The 22,952-nt window shown below is 46.7% G+C and overlaps 1 protein-coding gene across 2 annotated transcripts in view; it reads right to left on the bottom strand.

Moving 5' to 3' along the window:
* NMD3 (NMD3 ribosome export adaptor) overlaps positions 1-22,952 on the bottom strand; it is a 379,934-nt gene that overhangs the window by 337,696 nt on the left and 19,286 nt on the right. For both annotated transcript variants that reach the window (XM_069618472.1, XM_069618471.1), the window contains one exon: positions 16,787-16,921. In XM_069618472.1, the coding sequence (XP_069474573.1) occupies positions 16,787-16,875 (89 nt within the window). In that variant the 5' untranslated portion in view covers positions 16,876-16,921. The remainder of the gene's footprint in view (positions 1-16,786; positions 16,922-22,952) is intronic.

Here is a 22,952-nt window from a genome sequence, read left to right as displayed (position 1 = left end):
AAAACACCCTAGTATTTCTTAAAATCACCTGCAAACCTCAAACTCCAGCACACCAAAACATACAAACTCATGGTTCTATGTGTTTTGAGTGAACAGTGTCTCATCAATCATTTGCATCATAGACAAACCTTCATCCATGTTGTTTTCAGTTTTTTCAAACACCATGTCAGCAATCATTATTATTGCATTTTATTTTTCATGTCCTCCCCCCCCACAAGAAACAGGAGAGACAACCTGTAACCAACCCAATATTGCCTCACTCAAACCTACCATCTACTTTACTAATGGGAGCATTTGTAAAAAAAAAAGTGCAGGATAAAAAATATATGAAAATGGTTGTGGTCACCGCCCTATAGTTAAGGTACAAACTATGAGCCATAGGAAATTCAAAAATTATATTGCCAATAACGTTTGACTTTTTGGATGGATTTGGATGACATTTTTGGGAACAATTCATTAAATAATGAAAAAGTGAATAAGAAATATGAAGGCATCATGAAGTACGACAGACAACAGACTAAAAGTTCAAATAAAAGATGTTCATTAACTTAAATGTCAGGATGGTGTTGCCCTATGCGAAGGTGGGATTACCCTACCTGAACGAAAATAAGGAAAATCTCAGTCAAAGAGTTCAACTTAAAAGTCTGTCCGTGTCCAAAACCTATCCTTGCCCTCACAACTATAATTAACCTAGGTGTAGGGATGTCGCAGTCAGTCAAAGGAAATAGTGTTCAACTCACAGTTCCGAACTTATTCCAGCTCACAGCTTACTTTTAGCTTCCCCTTCCACAGGTACAATAAAGTTAGATGAAAAGTTCTCAAAAATATACCTTTTCGCAGTTCAAGGCAGTATAGTTCCGAACCAAACCTTGGGGTTCCCTTCCCCAAGTTTCAAGTAATACAATCCAAAAGCAAAAGGGGTCTCGAGTCTCCGCTCTCAAGACAACAAATGTGGTTCTTGGAAGCCTCAGGGTTCCCTTCCCCAAGACTTCAATTCTGCCACCTCCACTTGGTATAAACTTTCCAAAGAAGAGAGTTTTCACAAAACACCAGGTCAACCTGGCCTTTATGGTGCACTTTGCCAGTTCGTAAGCAGTGCTTTCCTTAGGTGGCTGTTCTTAGGTTTCACCATGTAGATCTCTCTTTTCTAGGTGCATTACAGGTCACGCAACCAGGGCCCCAGGACACCTCAGAACACACACAGGTTTACTTGGCACTTGCTCCTATGCACCAAGTCACCTTCCCTTAACTCCTTTTATTGGCCTCTTGGCTTTGTGGGTATTCTTGCACTTCCTTGGCCTCTCCTTACAAGCCGTGTGGCTCTGCCACCATATGTTCCCCATCTCCTGCCAAGCTGTGGCTTCTCACACTGCACTCACTCTCAAACAAGTCACTGTTTGGCTCTTTTCTCTTTTGAATACTCTTGTCTTAGATGTTTGAATTAGATAGTTGTGCCAAGTGCTCAATTAGTTGCAGTGTTCAGGTGTGCACTTTATTGTTCAGATTTAAAGTTCTGTTCAGTTCAAGATTCAATGTGTACCTTTTTATTTCAATGTTTAAGTGTCCCTTTTGTGCGGTATTCAATAAGCATTTAATTGTTCAAAGTTAAGATTCTCTTAAGCTCAGTGTTAAAAAAACACGTTTTTATATTGCAGAACGGTATTCTCTCGCAGTCTTGCTGGAGCACCCAGGAGACTCTCTCGCCTCCCGACACTCACCAGCCTTCTTTGCTTTAGTGGCGCGAGCCCAGCTCACCTGCCTTGTGCGTCCTTCTGCACAACGGCAGCTCCAAAGCCTCAGTCGGCAAATGGGCCACGTCCTCTCCACTCCACGGCCGCTCCTGTTGTGTGCTCAGGGTTCTGGAAGCTCCCAGGCTTGCGGGGGAGAGTCACACTGCACAGCTGCATCAGGTCCCCCAAGTCCACTGGGTGTCTTGCCGGCTTCCTCGCTTGTGATGATCCAGTCCCACCATGGCTGCCTCCTAACACGCTGTTCCCAGTCTCGTAATCCTTCTATCTTTCTCTGTCTGACTGATTTATACACCTGCAGCCCATTGACAAGCTGCAGGTGTGGCTGACCTATTAGCCCTGCCTGACCACAATCAGAGAGACATGCCTGACCCTGAGCTCTTAGTAGGCATCTTCTCCGTCCCAGTACCAAAGTGTTGAAAAGAGGTAATCTTCTCTGCTCTTGGTGGTCTCTTCTTCGTCCCAGTACTGTCAAGTGTTACATGTGGGAGATTGAGGCGAACTGATTTACAAGAGCCCATAAAGGTTGGAGGAGAGTTAGGTTGGTTGTCACTAGGAAAAGGGAGATACCATGTGTCGCCTAAGGGCACCCCACTCCCAATCCTCAAGGACCCTCCATCCAGGTGATCCTGCCCTGCTTCTCCGGCCCCAGGATCAGGGTCCAATAGCAATGGCCCTTCCCAGACCACCTGCATAGAGGATTCAAGGGCAGTAGGAGTACGAATACCCTCAGGTTTCCAACAGAAAATATAAAAAACGCAGCTTTCAGTATACTCCCTTTCATTTTCCCTTTGAGAAAATGTGCTTTTTAAACAGTTGTAATGTGAAAACCGCTGGGCCAATTTGGACCAAATGAGAAACAATTTGAGCACAAAGCGTAGACTTCATTTCCTTTACTGGCTTGGGGTAAATCCATACAGTAGTTTTTAAAATATTCAATAGATAAATGGGGGTGCCCCCTGCGCCTTAAAACCTTTATATATGTATGTATTGGTGCTCTGCAGCGGAGAGGCTTTTCAGAAATGAAAATGTGCCATTTTTGTTTTTGTTCGATGCAAGCGATTGCCGAGAATAGCTGGAAAAGCCAAAAATGAAAGCACTCAAAACGCTATTTGGAGGAGGAATAAAGATGGCAAACTTTGGAATGCACTCCCCCAAGACCTTCTCGACTTCAGAAAGAGACGCAAACTCTTCCGTTTATGTAATCACTCCTCGGGGAACATTGATCGTTTTTAATGACAGCTATTAGATGGCAACCTGGCCATATGCGCTATATAAATACCAATAGCAATAGAAATCACATCAGGGTTGGGAGTGGGAAAGCCGACACCATGTGAAGTTGGGGTATGCGTATCTGGGCAAGACCACGAGAAGCTCACAAAATTAGTGCGGAAAAGCCGCGGGACGCGCTCATAAAATAAATGTGCACCACATGAAGCGATGAGTGATAGTGGGCAATAGAAGATTTAAAGAGGGGGAAAACCAATTTAGTGGAGTGAGGGGACCTAAAAAAAAAAGAAGGGGGACACATGGTAGGTACCTGTGAGGATGGAGAATACTAATTCCAAACATTTCACCCCCCGCCCCCCCTGTTATTGAAGAAAGTGCCCAACCGCCCCAGGAATTTCTGTTATTGGAAGTGATTACTGTGAAAGGTTTCACAACTGCAGCGTCTACATCTAATAGGCAAAGGGCAACGGTTGAGGCCACTGGTCATGCCTAATGGCCCCCAAAGAAACATAAGCATAAAATAACCTTGGTTAAGAGAGAGTAAGGTGATCAGATTTAACACAACAAAACCCCCTGAGGATCAGTTCTCGCATTTCAAGCAAGTCCACCTTAACTTTGCACCCCCTGTTGCGCAAAGTATGTTTAGGAGGCCCCAAGGTAGGGGCAGACAAAATGGTGGTAATAGGAGGAATTACAACAGACCAAATGGTGGCAGACAAGGTCCACCACCTAAAGACAACGTTTTTTAGAACAGGACTCTCAAAACGAGGATTGGGATTATGCTGCCCGACACACCAGGAGCAACCGGACCTATTAGACAACTTATGTATGTATGTGCCGACACAAATTGAAATAAATCTATCTACTGACTAGGTTAGACTGTGCGCTACCGAGGCCGGCGCCTTATGACCCGTGGTAGACACCCTTGCCTTCCCACCCCCCCACCCCCATCGGGGGCAGTGCAGGGCCGCCGGGTGACGCATAGGAGCCTGGGACACTGGGCTCTGTGACCCGCGACTGAGCATTGTGCCTGATGGATTAACCCCACAACGCCCACCCAGTCATCCCGGCCACGTGCACCCCGTTGAGGTGCGAGTTGGGGCTCCTGCACCACCTGACCCTATGCTCTCAGAGTCGGCTGGTCCTGGGCAGAGGAGGACCCTGAGTGGGGGGCTGCATACCCCGATAACAGGAAGGGCGCTTTTCTACTAATACTGCTCACCTGGGCCCCAGCACCCGCCTAACAATCCTCTTGTGCAGCGCTTCTGCGTCCTGGGCCCTGCTGCTGCTCTGGGGGCCCGCCCGCCCACTCGCATGTACAAATCACCCCTCCGGAGGAACCCCCGACCGGGCCTACTTGCCTTCTCAGGCCACTGCTGGTGTAGATCCCAGGCTACCCCAGGCGGGGGTAAACACGAGACGTGGACTACACCAGTTTGCACCAAACACAAGACTGCAGTACGGGTGTGCCCTCATAGTGCCCGCCGGCCTACCTGCACACTCTACAACTAATTGCAGCACGGCACTCCCCCGGCGGCACCACGCAGCTACAACAACCATCTACGGTTTTCGACGGCGAGAAGACCCAGGCCCCACCATACTGCTGAAACTCACAAGGTGAGCCAGTTCACTCATCCCTCCCTCTCCCATGCTTTGCCCCACCTGTTCCTAGCCACACCACAGTACCACCTCAAACCACCACTCCCCACCGGACTCTGAATTAAGAGTTCCCCAACCGGAGCTACGGGCAGGACGGTGGCTCAAGTAATGGGAGGCTAGCTAAATACATCTGGGTCCTTGAATTGCAGGGGTGCCCCCATCATAAGCCTGGTCGACGGTTTCGGTATCTTGCAGGTGGCTTCCGCTCTTGGGGGGTCCTCTCTCCATTGGCCCTACTGGAACCAAACTCCCCCCACCCCCCTTTGAAGAATCACCACACAGCTCATCAACGAGGTGCACTCACGGCACCGCTAGTGGGACGGTTCCCTCCCGCTAGCCCATGGCACGACGACTTGTGGATCACAATTAATCTCGTACCAGCGCCCTGCCTGTTGCGCCCACGGGCAACACCTGCAAGGAGAGTGGGGGTTTACGGGTAATCTGATCCAGCTATCAATACAGCAACTCTGCACCCCAGAGACTGGGTCTCTCTCACTGTGAGCTGGGTCCTATAACACTTGCCCAACCCTGCTCTCCCCCACTACCTTGAACTACCAGCTACATCCCTAGGAAGAGGAGGGTTAGGGGACCCAGACTCCAAGCCATGACTAAGGGCGCTAGAGGGGAGGGGGGGGGGAACCGGAGCCATGGACAAATTCGCTATGTCAATGCCAATGTCTGCACATGGCCTCTCGACATGCCCTAGCTGAGCCCTCCTCCTTGCCAATCTCTGCCCGCCCCCTGATCTCACCAACATGATGGAGGCTGCGGCCAAAAACTTTGCGGCCATACATGAAAAACTGGAAGATATTAATGCAAGTGTGGCATCATTGCGGTCACAACTGGCTCACGAAGGCGCCCGCATCACTAAGGCCGAAACCAGGATAGGGACCAACGAGGATGGTTTGCATGCCCTTCAAGATACAGTGGCAAACATTACCCGAGACATGAAGTTTGTTAAACACAAGTACGACAACCTAGAGTCCTGCTTGTGAACAAACATCCGTATAGTCGGGGTCCCAGAGGACGCACTTAAAGGGAAAATGGAATTGGCCAAGAACCTACTTAAAGACCTTTTGGGTTACCCTGACCTCTCCCCCTTCTTTGCGGTAGAGCGCGCCCACCGGGCTCTGGCCCCGCACCTACGGCCTGGCGACTTCCCCAGGCCCATAATGATCTTCTCAGGTTGGCTCGTGAAAAGGGGGAGCTAAGGCTAGGATCCCAGACCATCAGGATTGATGCCAATTCATCGGGGTGAAAAAGATGCTCAGAGAAAGAAATATACAACATGCCATGTTATTTCCAGCTCGCCTGAAGCTCCATTTTCGAGACAAACTCTACTTCTTCACCGTCCCAAGCGAAGCAGTGAAACTTATAGGAGGCACAGATACCCATGGTCAACCCTGCAGCTAACCCGATGGAGGACAAGCAACCGAACTGAGTACGACTGGTTCACGTGGTCTTCAACTTTCGGATTATTTCACTGCTATGAGCCGATAGTGGCGCACTTAAGTAACCACCGCCTTTTCATGCTACAGTTCTGGGTGTCCAACCCATGTACTATTGTTTGTGGTTGCAGCAATGGTGTACCCCCTTGCAGTTGCAATGTTTGAGTTTAGGGTTAAGCGTTCCCCAGGTCCTGTTTGGATAGCAAGGGGATGGGAGGTAGGGGGGGGTGTTGTGCCAGTTTGTGGGGGGGAGGATGGTAAACGTTCGGGTGCTACAGGGGAGCAGCCTAGTGGCCGTGATGGCACTCTTGGCACTGCCCCTGGAAGTTCTGGGGGGGGGAAACTCGACAACAGTTGGCAACTGGGTGCTCTGGAGAGGAGGACTCACTAATCAAAGCATGGAGGGTTAGTACATCGTATTTGGCACACGTTGAAAAGACACAGAATATGACACAGCAACTAAAGTTCCAGAGTTGGAATGTTAGGGGGCTTGGTAATATGGTTAAGACCCGTAAAATATATCGTATGCTATGCGGCACAGGGCAAACGTGCTGATCTTGCAAGAAACACATGCCAAGGAAACAATCTGCCGCAGCATGGCCCCAAGCTGGGGACCTAATAGATATTTCACCACCTTCTCTTCCCAGTCTCGGAGCGTTGTAACCTTGGTGCATAAAAACCTTAGATTTATTGAAAGAAAATCTCATATAGATTCCGAAGGGAGATTTGTGGCGTTAAATTGTGTACTGGAGGGCATGGAAATGGTGCTAGTCAACACTTACTGCCCAAATGTGGCCTGGCAGAGTTCTTTGAGGCGCTGGAGTGATTACTGTCTGTATATGTGGGTGTGCCTGTGATCTGGGGAGGGGACATGACTCTACTATTGAACTGCGCACTTTACAGAACCAGTCCTACCTCTAGACCCCAATCAAGAGCTGCCTGCTAGCTACACACTCTCATACTATCACTAGACCTATGTGACCCCTGGCGTATTATGCACCCACACACGAGAGACTATACCTTCTACTCCTCTGTGCACAATATGTCCTCCCGAATCGACATGTTCTTGATTTCTGGTTCAATAGAAGGGAGAGTCACAGATTCAGATATCAGTCCCCACACACTCTCAGACCATTCCCAGATATCCCTGACACTACGGATTGGAGGGTAGTCAAGGCACCGGCTCCTGTAGGTTTAAATCTGCTGGACTTGCCGACAGTTTTCCAAGCAGACATTGATAACTTTTTTGCCAGTAACATTGCAGGGGATACTTCACACGGAATTAGAAGGCAAGCCTTTAAGGTGTTCATCAGAGGGATGGCGATATATAGGGAAGCCGGGGCCCCATCCGAAACTTCCCTCAAGGCCCAATCCCCCATCTCAATATTCTGCTGCAAATCAGATCGTAACATTCGAAACACATGCAGTGCGTGAGGTCCACTACCTCTCCCGTCCCGTGGCTGCCAGGAAATATGGGGAAGGCGATAGGCCTGGTAAGAGTCCGGCCAGATTGGGCCAGGCGGAAAGAGGGCGATCCCACGTAGAATTTATACTCAACGGGAAAGGGGAACTTGTGTGGGCAGACACCGAGGTGGTGGGGGTATTACAGGATTATCAGGACCTATGCACTGCGGGACCACCCCATGACAACCAGGTTTTACACGCGCTACTGGAGGGCATACCAATGCCACGGCTTAACGCCCAAACAGGGAGGCACTGGACTGCCCCGTCTCACTAGAGGAAATCATGGAGGTACTCTCCGACCTGCCCAAAGGAAAAGCTTCTGGTCCAGACGGGCTAACTGCAGAATTCCATCATGAATATGGAGCGGTGTGAAGTCCCGTCCTTCATGATGTATGGAAGGAATCCTTACGAGTTGGGCTGCTCCCCGCTTCGTTCCGGGAAGCGGCGATTACAATACTCCAAGCAGGATAAACCCAGCGACCACTGTGGCTCATACAGACCCCTTTCCCTCATGAACTGCGATAAAAAAATCTTTGCCAAAATACTTTCCAACCTCTTACTTCCCCTGATGCCGCATCTGATCCATCCAGACCAAGCCAGGTTCATTCCTGGGAGGTCCACTTCTTTTAACATCAGAAGACTAATGTTTTGGCGCGTTTGGACCCCCAGTCACAAGCAGTGGTGGTAACCATCGATGCGCTAAAAGCCTTCGACATGGTGTCCCAGGAATACTTGTGGGTGTTCTTGGGGAGAATGGGTGTTGGCCCGAACAGGTTACGTTATAATCAATTACTATACAGACATCCAGTTGCTAGAGTGATGGTTAACTCCATTTTGTCTGAACAATTTCAACTGAGCAGAGGCACCCGTCAGGGATGCCCCTTCTCCCCCCATCCTATTTGCCCTGGCTATTGAGCCTATGGCAGATTTCATCAGAGCGCCATGGACAGCGAGCCCTCTGCCTAATTGGCCGACGGAGATAGTGCCTCTGTACGCCGATGACGTGCTGCTATATGTCCGGGATCCACACAATAACCTAGACCCCATACTACAAGACGTAGTTCACATTGGTCAATTCTCCGGGTTCACAATTAACCTCTCCAAATCGGAAATATTTCCGCTCACAGACAACACCCCCTGAATACCAGGGTCTCTTCCCCTTGTGCTGGTCAGCTGACCATATAAAATAACTGGGGGTGTTGATATCCAGGACGCGTCCCACACTGCTGAAAAACAACTACGACACAGCCACAGCTGTGGTGGAGAACAAAATTCACAAGTGGCAAAATCCCCCTTTGTCCGCCCCAGGCAAGCTCTCACTTATAAAAATGACACGTTTTTTCCAGTTTCGCAGTCTGGCCTGGGAAATCTTACTTCACCAAACTGCACTCAATTCCTATGTCACTCCGGGGCGGTTCGAAAGAAATGGATCGAATTAACTGCCACTTCCGAGAAAGGGTGGGGGGGTTTCGGCACCGCACACAACTATACTGGATGCCCTCGTAGGCGCAATACACTTCATACTGGTATATAGTGGAGCACCCTCCACCACATATTAAACTAGAAGCTTTGGCTGCTGGACACACCGACCTCAAGACCCTTGTACTAGACCAACCGTACAGAGACTCCTCACCCCACCCCCCACTGGATCCAGTTGCCACCACACTGAAGGCCTGGCAACTGATATTTTCCCATGTGAGGGCTTAACACCCATTCTACAAATGGCTCCCAATCTGGAATTTCCCTGGGCTACTGCCACTGCGTGACAAGGCGACCCAAATCCGGTCGAAGGTACTGAGATACAGAGCACTGGCTGACCTATTCTCAAACGGGAAGTTCATCATGCCGGAGACCTGAAAACCGGGCCACCGGAGGAGACCTGTTTCAATACTATTCGGTCTGCTCTGCGGTGGCATCCAATTGGCCGAATACCCTAGCAAACCCCCCGAAACTCTGATACTTGCGCTTATATGGTCAATTCAGGAGATAGTAGGCACATTTTGTCTACAATGTATAAAAGGATGTTGGACAAGATGGTCCTTCCCTCTCAGAAAGCATGGTCCCGCTGGTCTGAGGAATTGGCAACGGAAATCGCAGACACCCAATGGACACACGTGTGCCCATACTAGAAAGGTCGCCCTCAATTTTCTGTTTAAATATATGCAATTTAAAATACTGCATCGCCTATATTACACCCCCGCCAGACTTTCTAAAATGCACCCTCCTACAGGGCACTGCTGTCCCAGACGTCATGACACAGCAGCAGACCACCCAAATATGTTTTGGGATGCCCGCAACTGGAAACTCACAAAAATCATAGATGTGCTGTCAGACAGAAGGGGCACCTCACTGGAGAAACACCTGCTAGGTTCATTGTTTGGTCTGTGGTCCGGTGCTCTGGGTAGAAATGACAGGGCCTTTGCCAACATAGGTTGCATGATAGCCAAAAGACTGATACTCCTCCATTGGGGGGGGAAAAAAAACAGATTGAATGGTTAAAAGTGCTGACTTGGGCACAAGAGAATGAGGGTCTCTATGCCCATACTCTTCCTGCCGCAGCCAGACCACGCAATATCTGGGGCGACTTTTGCTCCTACCTAGCCCGCGAGGAAGTGAGTGAGCAACAATGTTAATAATCACTGTTTACGGTATCTGTTGCAGCCCCCCGTATATGTGATATAAACTGTACAGATGCCAATGATACTGATATATATGATTACTGTTGATGAAATATATTCTCTTTGTTGTACCTGTAAACACGCCAACTTAAATAAATGAAACTTTAAAAAAAAAAAAATGCTAGGTTTTGTCAGGATGATTTTACCACAGTTCATCATAACACAATAGTGGGTTTGACACTTTCTTTCAACCACAATGCAGTACTTCAATGTTGTCTTCCTGGTCCACTAACCTGCCCCAACTAAACACTAAAAGACCCATTCCTGGCAAACTAGCCTGCCAGGATAAATCTCCTACCACTACTACAAGTAGTCTGTGGTGCGGCTTGTTTCCAAATTCAGAAACGTCTGACTTTCAACAACATGGAGATTCACAACTTCTTTCATAAGGAAACAATACACATTGATGCAGTTTGTTCTCGGATTTGTTTGCCACATAAAATGTAGGTTCTATTCTTCTCCCCTTGATGATTGCTACAAGGGGGACTTCTCTCCTGCCACCTTGGAGTTTCTTCTACCACACCAGTTAGCGACTGGTATTGTCTCCTATTGCAGTTTCTCTCTTTAGGAAAACCGTTTCCCTATTTATTTACGGTTGCCCTTCTTTGGCTTAGGCAACACTGCTTGTCATCTTCCCTTTGAAGGAAAATCCTCCCTAGTAAAACATTAGGGAAGCGATACCCTCTTTCTTTGGCTTAGGCAACATTGGTTATCTTATTTGAATATTGCCCCCTCTTTACTTTGGCAATAACAGTTAAAGTCTTTCTTCACTCGATCTCTCTCAATACAAATATTACTCCAAAAATGCTTCAAGTCATTAGTTCGGCATTCAAAAGGCTTATTTCCAGACAGCTGTCTATTGCAGAGCGCCCCGGTGTCTCCTATCAAAGGCCAACTCACCAGTCTTTCCCTTCGCCTCAATTCGACACGCTGCTGTTTCAACAACTTCTTCTCTCATCGGAATTTGGGCATCTGACCGCTCCTGTGACAATCCTGGTGCCAGCGCCTTCTGTACAGGGAGCCTGCTTCACTCACCTCATACTCGGTGCATGCCAGCTCTTAGGGGCGTTTTCCTAAAGTCCACCTGGAGGCAAGACTTTATAAAACTATCCCTTGGTATACAGGTTTACAACTCTTTGTAGAGGTCTGTACTAACCAAAGGATTGGTAGGATGACAGAGCAGCCAGGCTTATCTAATGAGGAGAATGTGATACGTAGCGATTACAATGAAACCCAGTAAGTACAATAGTCCAAAGAAACTCTTGTACACTGAAAGTTAAATTCAAATATACATGTATTCTTATATACACAAAGCAAGGTAGGTAAATACTTATTTAGACTAACCAACACACAGAAATTCTTTATACTTTTCACAGGTGACTGCAATAGTAGTTGCTCGTGCTTACAATTGTTACAGAAAATGACAGTTCTACTGTATAACTAGTAGTGACGCGCACCGCATTAGTTACAGAGAAATTAGTTTAATTCATTTACTATAGTCACACAGACAAAGTCTGTAGGAAGGAAAAAGGATTATTCAACACTATAAGCAGAGATTTAGTTTCTAGCAACACTTTACAAGACGTCTATGCTTTGTAAGTTCAATCCCTAACTATTCAACAATTCAAAGTCAGTATAGGAGTGGAACAAAAGTCTTATGCAGCAGCAGAAAAGGCAAAGTTCATCAGGATACTTTAGTCACTGAAATAAAAAACTTCAGCAAGATAACACAATGTATAGGGACCCTGCAAAGGACTCCCTAAAAGGAGCACGCGCTGTTAAGCCTGGGCCAGAGGTATGGGTGAACACCCAGACACCTTGCAATGCACTCCATTTACACTGGAGCGACTATTCGTCTTGAGGTAAGTTCTACCTTGAGCCCCACAGAACCTTAGGTTGGTTGAAGCAAATGCAGCTAGATTCTTTCCAGTGCAGCAGTGACACAACCGGTCTCCCGATTGCTCGGTCTGGTGATGAAAGGAAGGACTCTGAACGGGATGTCGCAGCAGCAGTTGCAAGAAAGGACCCTCAGTAAGAATTTCTTCGGCCTCCCACGTCGGCCTGCAGTTTTGGCACTTTTTTTTTTTATCAGCTCCAACAATGAACGGTTATCGTCCGGTCGATTGTCCTCTATTCTGCAGTCCGGCACTCTGATGAGGGGACTTGGAGGAGTGGAATCGTGCCACTAGAGGTCCAACTGGAGCTCACCGAAGATCTGGACGGATTTGTCCATATAAAGACGTTGCACTGCAAATGGGTCAGAGGTTCCCTTGTATTCACGGTTTGCAGTCCTGGAAGGTCACAGCAGCTCGGGATGGCTTGATCTGCATTTCGTTTTAGGGCTGGTTGGGCCCATCAGCCAAAGGGAAGGAGTTGTCCTCTTCAGAGCTCCTCTGTCAATAAGAAAACAGGGTCAGTACAGCAGTGGTCGCTTCACGGTTTCTGGAAGGGTCTGTAGGCATCTCTGGACATCTCCAGCTTTGGATCTTCTGTTCCAGTGGTCAACTTGCCCTATGCCCGAGGAACCTACCCTTTTATTCAGTGTTCCCATTCACTCCTCTGCAACTCTCCCTGCAGTTTACAGAAAAGGGCAGGTGGCTGCCCAATCAGGACAGCCAGCCCCCCCCCAGTGGGAACTGGTTCCATTCAGGCACTCTAGCAGACAAAGGTCAATGGGGTGGAAACTCCTCCCCTGTTTCCTGTCCTCACAGACACACTGGAGCCTAGGTGGGTGTTAGGAAAGATGTCATTTAGGTGTAATTTTCCCTTCATTTGTGGATCACCCCCCTCCACAAACTTTTTGCTTTTGTTTGGCTTTCCTATCCTGGCGTTTACTAGTGGAGCCCAGCCTTCAGCTGAACTCCCCTGGGCTTTTGCTCACTTGTTATGGGGAAAATGACACGTCCTCCAGACTGTCGGTACTGGGAAACAAGGTTTCCCTTAGTCTTTGACTATGTTGCCATTTCTTGGTTTAACAGTGCACAATGTACCTTCCAGTACTGTGCGCTGGGGTCTTCTTTGTTTCATGGCCCTAGACACCCTCCAAGGATTTTTTGATGATTGTACGAGTGTGCCTGGAGCGAACTGCTGCAGCAGTTTTTTTTATAAGTGTTTTACTTCTTTTCACTGAATCACTTTGCGTTTACAGCGTTTGGCTCAAGACTGTGGCCACGGCCGAAAATGGCAGAGCCACAAAGTCTTGTTCTGTCCCATGGCCATTTTGTCCCTTGCCTTCACCCAGGTTGAGTAACCTGGGTTTTCCTTATTTGGCCATCCAGCCTCTGGCGAAAACCGATCTCTTTCGCAGGCTTCTGCCTGTCACGTGTGTGCGCCCAGGAAGCAGGCTGGGACTGTCTGGTCCCAATCCACACTACTGGTGCCAGGATGACTGGAGTGCCTGAATGGGACCACCGTGGACTATGATTGGTCCACGAATGCATGAGAGCAGATCTTCGATTGGAACTCCTCGATTTTGGCGCGAAGCTAATCTTGGATAAGAGAAGGGGCTTGGATCCATTCCAGGTCGATCACTGTAGTTCTCCGCGAACTACAGAAGGAGCCAAGTATCCTGCATGAAGAAACTGACTTGTGAAACCACCAGAGACGCTCTAGAAGGTTTTGGCAGCCTTCAACCTTTGCTGTCCCGTTGGATCCCTGTTGTCTTCGTTGATCAAGAAGGCCTACCAAGGCACTTCGCCCCTTTGGAGTAGTGGGAACTACTCTCTGCGCCCTCTGCTTACCCACCGAACGAGCCCCTTCAGAAGTGTTCCTGGGCTATCAAGTGAATGCCCAGCTCTACCTCAGGGTATCCAGCTCTACCTTAGGGTAACCCGCAGAATTGCTGTCATCGAGTGGAAGCCCAAGACTTGGGACATCGCTTGCCTGTGGTCCTGTGCCCTCTCCTGCCAAATGTCATAGGCCTAGCTCCTCTAGGTCCCGAAGTAGGAGAGTGCGTAACGCGGCCCGCATCTGTGATTCCTGCATCACTACCCATTGGCGACAGTCGCTATAGGTGCCTTGATGTTCTGCTCACCTGTTCCCTGAAGCCTGTTGTACCTGAATTTTCTTCATACCTCCTTCGGAAGCTGAGAAAAGGCAACTGTCCTGGACAATCGCTCTATTCCGCAGCCGGTTAGAGCCAGAACGCCACGAAACTGCAGGACTCGAACCTAGTAACGACCTCGAATAAACTGGCAAAGTTTGGACCGGACTGTGCCTAGGGTCGGTGAGTATTTACATCACTTACCGATGTCCCCCTGGCACAACAGCTCACTTTTACGCACGAGTACATGTCAGGGTTGGCAACAGGGGACTTAAGGCATGGCTGACTGGAGGCCAGTGGTTGTGCACAGGGTGGGAAGAGGTTTTGTTAGGCGGAGATGTTAAAAGGTATTGGGCTGGGTGTTTGTGCTCCATCTTCCTTAGCCTTATGTTGTACCGGTCTTCCAAGTCAAAATGGCTCAACAATAGCTGGGGAGCCGATTGGCTGGAGTTTCAAGGCACAATCACTTGGAATGCTCAGAAAGGTTTCTAACTGCCTTTCATCTAAGTTGCTGAATAGTCAGGCGTATTTCCCTAATGTAAGGCCCAAACAGTAGCCATTACAGGAAGGTGTTACAGAAGAAGTCAGAGAAAAACCAGTTCCAAGAAAAGTTAAGAAGATACTTCGAGTCAGCAGCTACAGAGAATTCAGGTGGGAGCATAACAGATTGAGAGTCTAGAGCTGCATAGGAAAAAGAAAGGAGCGTTTGAAATAGATAGCTAAACTGTGAATAACACTTTAATTTAAGCAGAAGTTAAAGCAGAACTCTAAATAGACTGAAATGTGGAAACCCGAGCAGAGTCAGCTTGTCGGTGAAACATCTGTCTTATTTTTTTATCCACTACCCATTTCCCCTTCCAGGGGTTTGACAACTGTATTCAGGAAGGTTGGGTTGGAGGCAGCCGGAGGGAATCTGTGGGATCAGCAGCTCCTGCAGAGAAGATAAAGTCCAAACCTGACAGAACTCCTTAAAAGGTATTCACTCTAGGCTGGGCTAGCCTGCGCTCCCTAAACTATTCTCACCTTTTGAAAAGTGTTCTGCCCCCAAGTGCAGGACCTACTCGAATAGTGGGAACCAATTCTTCATCGCCTCCAGCCCCTTTCTGATTTGCTACAGCCCTCCCAAGAAGACCAGCTTTTTACTTTGTCTGCGCAATCATGCGTTTTTACGCACAACTGTACTGTTGAGCAAAAGGTTCACCTCTTCTTAAGGCTTGACTCGAAAGTTAGGAAACAACGCAGAAGAATTGTCTAAAGCTCCTAGTGTGTTAACTCATCCCTCTCTTTACAGGTTATGGATGTGTTTTACTGCTGTATCGCATTAGGAAACAATGTATATATGTTATATAGTATAAGGATTTTGTGTGATAACTGTTTTCCTATAACTAAAGTTTACTTGTGTCAATTGGTCCGGACGACAATAAATGTATATTTTTCAAATATGCTGGTCTAACATTAATTTGTGGTTTGTGCTCATTGTGGACTTCCGATCATGCTTACCGCTCCTGAGACTTAGTCTTGACTGCCTGCCAAGCTACCTAGTTTTGTCTGGCTTGTCCAGAAGGTTCCCCTGTTTTCACTAAACCGAGGGTAGCCTCCTTAACCTCTGCCCACCAGGTTAAGGTTAGAAATCCATCTCAACAGTGGGGACACCCCAGTGTTCACGCCAAAGGCAAAACACACATTGAGATCTCCCCCTCCCAGAATGGTATAAGAAGGGCTAACAAAGGACACCCATTCAAGAAATAATGAAAAAAGAAAGGAGCCACCATATTAGAACTTAAGTTATCTACCCAGAGCAGGATGAAAAATAAACACTTGCTAACAATGTTATTATTCCCCTTAAAGGGAAAGTGTGCTCAAACATTTTGTCTTAAAAGATGGGCAATAATCAAAAACATATATTAAACGAAAGTTCCTATGCAAAAGGTTTAAAAAATGTTTAAACCCCCTTAATTTCAAGCACTAGGAGGCATCCATTATGTGAAATGGATGAGCCTCCTGTGCTTGTGTTAATCTCTGTCATCGCGGCACTAATGAAGCAAAAGCCACCTGCTGGCAGCTTTTATTACAGCAGATTTTGCTTCATTATTGCCGGAGAGCAGAGAATGCAGGCAGGAAGGAAGGCTCCTGCGGTAAGTGCTTATTTTCTTTTTCTATGAAAACCACCGGGGGAGCTCAGGAAACTTAAAAAGAAAACCATGGCAGTTATAAATGCAACCGGGTGCATTTATGATTACGCTGGCTTTCGCTTTGAGTCTCACGGGCTCCGCCACTGCAATCATAACATTGTTATATTTATGATTTCTGTGGTTTTCTAACCACGGCAATCATTTTAAAAGCACTTCTCGGCTCTCCAGCAATAATGAAGCAAAAGCTGCTGTAATAAAAGCTACCAGCAGGTGGATTTTGCTTCATTACTGCCACAAGGACAGAGAACACGTACAGGAGGCTCATCCATTTCACAAAAAGAACAGCCAAACAACAAGAACATGTGAAAGCCTTTGCCCAACGTACCTTTCGCACTGCTTGCAGAAATGAACCGATACCTGCTTTGGTATGCCTTCACTGATGTCGACTTGAGTTCTTAAACAGGCCACACACATGTTTGCTGGATTTGGGGGAATAGGAGTACCGCACTGACAGCATAGGCTAGAGATAAAGAAAAAGAATGGCAATGACAAGAAAAGTGGCGTAAATCATTGGGTATCAAAAGAGACAGAATCACGTCAGGACCTTTCATTCCGGCCTCAATCTGCTCTTCGGTGTGACTTGTGATTTATTGTACTATTCATTCCCCATTTCTTCTCCACACGTAATATTTAAGCATGTATGGTTTTGACTCCTTACCTTTTGCTGGGATGGCACACTCTACATTTGTTAATCTTTGAATTAAAAAACGCTTTCAATGTTACTTTTCAGAACATTACCCTCTACTTCAGAGAGTCCTCTTCTGCTAAATAGGACAGGGCAGCTGACTATGCTAATTCCCTTTAGGAATTTGAATCTCTCCATCATATGCCCCAGTCCACTTCGCCAAAAAAGTGTGTACATAATTAACTATTGAATTGTTCGTCATGTTTTGAGGTTTCAACAATGCTCGTTTTTGTTAGTCCCAATTTGGACTGTACCCAATAGTTCTCCATCAGTATGGATAGGAGGCCATCAAAAGTGGGTACAATACTCCACATGGAACTCCCTAAAATACTCACTCAGCCATTCTTTCTTATTAACCATCCATTGTGTATTTCTCCCTACCGCCTTGCTCCATTTTCCAGAGTGTTACACCTAAGCAGACCTGAATGGTCTGTGTCAAGGAAGTAGGCAAGCAAACAGTTCAACCAGACCTTTCGGCTCAACGATGGATACAAGGCAGTTATGTGAAGCCGTTGGCCCTTTAAACCGAGATAGCGCTTTATAGGAAGGATGGGGATGCAAAAGAAGTTACTCAAAAATCAATGATAAAACCGACTCAGGAAGTTGCCAAATAGTTAGCCGTTTTATTAACAATTATCTAAAACAGGGAGTACAACGGACATCAACAGACGTCTCACAGCATAGCTCTCAGCGATTTACATAAAAAAAAACTTTTATGGCAAAAATTCGTCCTCACTGACGTGCAGTGCTCCAGATAAGATTTTGAGGTGGGAGTATCTTACATATGATTTTTCAAATTAGAGAGTAAATGTAATTTGAAGAGAGTAAAAATAATTTTTCTCCTCTGCAAGAGAGTAAAACGTATCCAACATACACCCAATGCATACGTAAAATCAGACCCGTAAAATGAGACCCATAGACGAAAAGAGTTGTAGATCAAAGTTGTCTGGCTTGCCTTTAACCGTTTTATTACACTTGTGGAAATTATTCTGCCATAAAATAACTTGTAAGTATGTGCTACATACACAGCTTCATTTTCAAAATTCTGGACCCTAGAAACTCTGTTAAGCAGTGCTCCAGATAAGATTTTGAGGTGGGCGTATTTTACTCCCCAATTTTAGAATTAGAGAGTAAAAATTAGTTTTCACATTCACAAGAGTACAAATGATGTAACATTCATTCAATAGCCGTATTAAGTTCAAACTGTACAGAAAACATTAGAAACAGTACACAGAGTTGGATATCAAAGTTATTTGGCTTTAAACAATGTAGAAAGCGGTTACATGTCTTTATATCGAAATATTTTATACTGAATGCACATCTCGAATATTTTATATTCAAAATCTTTGAATGCACTTTTTTTGCCCCCAAATCCGTATTTCCAACCCCAAAAAACCAACCCCAACCGTTTCCCAAAAATATTGAACCCTTTACTGCACCCCTAAATGCATTCACTATAAAAGGCTTTCAATATAAAAAAAAAAAAAAAAAAAAAAAAAAAAAAATCGATATCGATATAATCACTGTATACCGTAGAAAACATGTGGTAAATATTCTCCAACGCCATTAAGCAAACCACATAACTGCTTCATGATTACTTGCAATCCCCATAAAATGAAACATGTAGTTGGGCCTGGGACTTGCACATGTGAACAACAAGCATGTTACCCTGAGCTTTCTGGCTTGCAGCTGAACATAAGATGTGTAAATGTGGTTTGCGAGTGACTAGCCATCTTTTTACACTGATGAGAATAAGGAGTAGGTGCTGTGTACATGTAACACTGGAGTACTTGTGCTAATTGCGCCTGATTGTATAGTTTTCACTGATGAGGTAGCCCGCAGATTGTGTTCGAGTCAGGGAGTAGGGTAGTGATCTCACACAGCGTAGGCACCCATAGTGAACAGGACACCAGATCTGCAGACCTTGAAACTGCAAGGCAGACCACCTCTTTTTAGTGGCTAATCTGCCCTGCCCATTACTGAACCATTCTCTTACACATGGTTCAGTAGGTCTGCAGGCTGAGTAACTAGAATTCTGTCTTGAAGCAGTTTTGTTGATTTTTTTTTTTTTTTTTAGACAATTGCTTTTCAGTACTTCAAAAGATGTTTTTCAGAGCCAGAAACGAGTATAAATATAACTCAGCTCAGAGGGGAGACAGTAACTCAAAGAAGTGTCTGTACCGCAGCCTGTAGTGGAGTCTGCAGAGCAGATGTCTGCCCAGAGGTAGGCTACTGTACTATAACCTGGGTGTTAAAATAGATGCTTACCCTGAGACAACTGCCACTATAACATTCCGACTGCAATCTGCAGGTTAGATGCTCACTGAGACACTGTAAAAGTGGGTGAAATAACATCGACTTTAATGCTGTTGTTATTCTTAATCACAGTGTCCGGTTAGTAACAGCCACCGTTTGGGAACAAGTTCTCAAGCTGATATTTCACTAGTGTCAAGATCGAGTAGTACAATGAGGCAGCGATTACAATCCCTCTTTTGCGCACACACACACATGAGGAGATATTTTCTCTGTCACAAACATTGCTTTGGAAAGTTTTACTAAAGAAAAGGCAGTTATTAGTATCGGTTGTTTTACAATATTTGTTCTGTTAAGTATTTTCTGCCTCGTTGAAAGGAGAGCCTGTTCATGGATGGCATATCTTTTTCGATCACGTTGCCCATCTCCTCCTTCTACTGCTGCACCAACATCATGCACTCATCTTTCTCACTTCCCCCACCTCTTACTATTCACGTCTCTCTTGCGTTATCCTCTTTTCTCTCACGTCACTATCCTGCACCTCCATGTTTACATCTGTAGCACAATGTGGCTCACCCTACTGGCAGTCTCTCTGCAGCCATCGTGCCTCTCGATTACTACCTTTGTCACCACCTCCTATCCATTTCACCCATCCCTTCGCTTTAAAGTTCTCGCACTATTCTCTCCATCTTCACCCTTCTCGTGCCCTGTTCCTGATACACCCCCCTCTCCCTTCACTATCATTTGAAACCCTCTCTCTGACTACCCATCGCCTACAACAACATTCGCCTCATCCTTCCCCCTCTACCCATGCACCTCATTTCCACTACTAAGTCACTCTAGACCACATTTTAAAAAAAAATAAAAAAGTACCATTCAATCGATTTTAGGGCTTTTCAGGGACCGGGGGTGTCCCCTGCTTCTTTGCCAATGGAAGCGGGGGCCCCAAAAACAAAACAAAAAAAAGAAAAAAGACCTTGCAGCGTCTGTTACAAGCCGCATTAGAGGAACGGATCTTGCGCTGCAGGGGTGCAGGAGACGCAGTGGCAGCAGCGAGCAAACAGGTAAGCTGGGGAAGGGGCGGGGGAGTTGTTGTAAGGTCACATTAGGTTAGTTTGGGCGAAGTAAAAAGCGATTTGCTGCAGAATTGACTACGTCAATTCCAATGCGTATCATTTTACCTCGGTCAAACAACCCAAATCCGAACTATTATTCTCCCATGCACTTTGTCTCATAAGCCCCTCTCCCGGGGTCTAAACCTCTCACTCCCAATTTCCCATTCTCTCTGTATGCCACTAACTGTAGCAAATCAGTTGTTAATCCACCTCTCTCTCCAACTGGGCTACATCCATGTCTCCGAACGCATTACTCTCACAGGGATAGCACAGTGCACCAATCTACCCCTCACCCAATGCACAACTCTCATCTACTAGTCACCAGCTAGCTCTCCCATAACTCTGCCCTCACATGCAAATTACCACAATCTATCCCAATTTGAGCCTCTCGCTCATGGCCCAGTGTCCCCTGTATATCTTTACCCTCATTATACCACTCCTACCTAAACTTTCTCCCCATTCACCTCTCACTCTTCTGCAATCCACTCACATTTACCATGCACAACTCCCTACCCATGCACCCCTCAACTCCTGTGACCCCCTGGATGAAACCGCACCCCATCTACCTTTTATCTATACCTATCTCTCACTGCATATATATAAATCTCTAACAAACATCAGTCTCTCCCAGCACTTGACTCACATGCATAGTTTACCACTCTTTTACCAAACCCCTCTCCCTCCCTACCCTCTCTCTGACTCCCCCTACACTGTAACCGTCTCCCTCTGCATAGTGCAGAAAGTAACACCTCACAAGCATACATTCCAACGTGCTCCATCCATTTCATTCAGGAGATGCAGCTCCATACATTATTTTCCTAATGAGTCACCACTCTTTGCCTGATGCTTGCTTCCCCATATGCAAACATTCTAAGGTCAGAGGGGGTCCCAGGTCTCCACGCGTGTGCATCTGAGCTACCATGGGCTGTAGCAGGTTTGTGTTCTCGCTCTTAACCTCTCCCCCTCATTGTCAGAGCATATAGTTCATGCAAGAATGGCTGAATGAGTAGGGTGGTGGATGGGTGAATGATTGAGGCTGCTGCCAGTCACTGAATGGCCAGTAGGCACTTTCTCACATACACACCCGCACCGCCCACCCCACTGCACTACACTAAACCAGGAGCAGGAAGCCCATCAGTTATAGAAATTCTGCAGTTACTTTTCAAGCCGCTTCTGCTGTAAGGTGGCATGTGCTGTTTGCTTTCTGATCTACTGAACTCTGGTTCGGAGCATGGCCCAGCTCTGCTTTAAGAAGGCTGTCGGGCCCAGGCTGAAGGGAGGGACGCTGGACCAGCACAGGCTGCCTGCAGACTGAGTTGTAAATCTTCACACCTATGCAGAGGCAGAGAGCTCCCTGGTCTTGTGAAAAAAGCACTAACAGCAGAATTTTCCGGTTCCCAACATATAGGCAAGATAGGGGCGGGACTTCCGATAGAGGCATTTGGCTCCTCTCTCTCTACATATGCATCATTGAAGGTTCTACATATTTTTCATTGTAGGTTATATATATTTTTTTCATATAGTTAAAACGCCATATCTGCATTTACACAGTTTCTTGGCGCTTTCTCATTGAGCAGTATGTTTGTTACCTGGTAGCAGTGGGTTTTCCTACAATGGGAGCTCTGTAGTGGTTTGGGACTTGTGAAATTCCACTCAGTCATGTATCTGTAGAGAGCTAGTAAGTGCTTAGTAAGTGCTGTGAAGTTATCTATTTTTCAGTGGTGGTAGATCCCAAGGGGGGATGTAGGGGTCTTGTGATTTTTCCCCCACGCTTGTGCATGTATAGTGGAAATATAGAGCTTGCATATTACTCGGATTACTTAACAGTGATCGTCATTACTCCTGGTCCTACTCTTCTTCGTCCCTGTACTTACCTTTGAGTATTTCCATGCTCACAGGAACTTTTTCAAGCTGGCCTCCTCTGGCCTCTCCTCTCCCAGGAGGTATAACCTCCCACTTAACCAACACACAGCAGTAAATCCAAAACCAAGCCATGGGCAACTTCTGCCCACAAGCAGGAGAGATGGGTAGTATGTACTTGACGAGGAAGAGTAGGACCAGGAGTAATGAAGATTACCTGTACGTAATCCGAGCATTACCTCCACGTCCCTCTTCCTTGTCCCAGTACTTACCTTTGAGTCGTACCAAAGCAAAAAAAGGAAGGATACCCACGCACGCCACAAAAGAGACACCAAGGTTAAGGCAAAACCAACCCAACACCAATTTATTCAAGGAACAGAAGAAGGAAGCAGAGGACCAAGACCCCCCAGCCGGAGGGGACCAGAAAACCCCAAAGGCCCAAATGGCCGCCCACTGAGAACAGAGTAGAAACAGCCAACGCCTTCTCAGGCCCCTCAAGGAGAGATTGTAAAACATCAGGCAGCCCACAGACCATTGCCAGAACACCAAGACAGGAAATTGGTCCAATGACGTCATAA

Source organism: Ambystoma mexicanum, chromosome 10 (assembly GCF_040938575.1).
Source record: "Ambystoma mexicanum isolate Mex_15411 chromosome 10, UKY_AmexF1_1, whole genome shotgun sequence".
NCBI classification, from domain to species: Eukaryota; Metazoa; Chordata; class Amphibia; order Caudata; family Ambystomatidae; genus Ambystoma; species Ambystoma mexicanum.
This window is presented reverse-complemented; position numbering and strand designations above follow the sequence as displayed.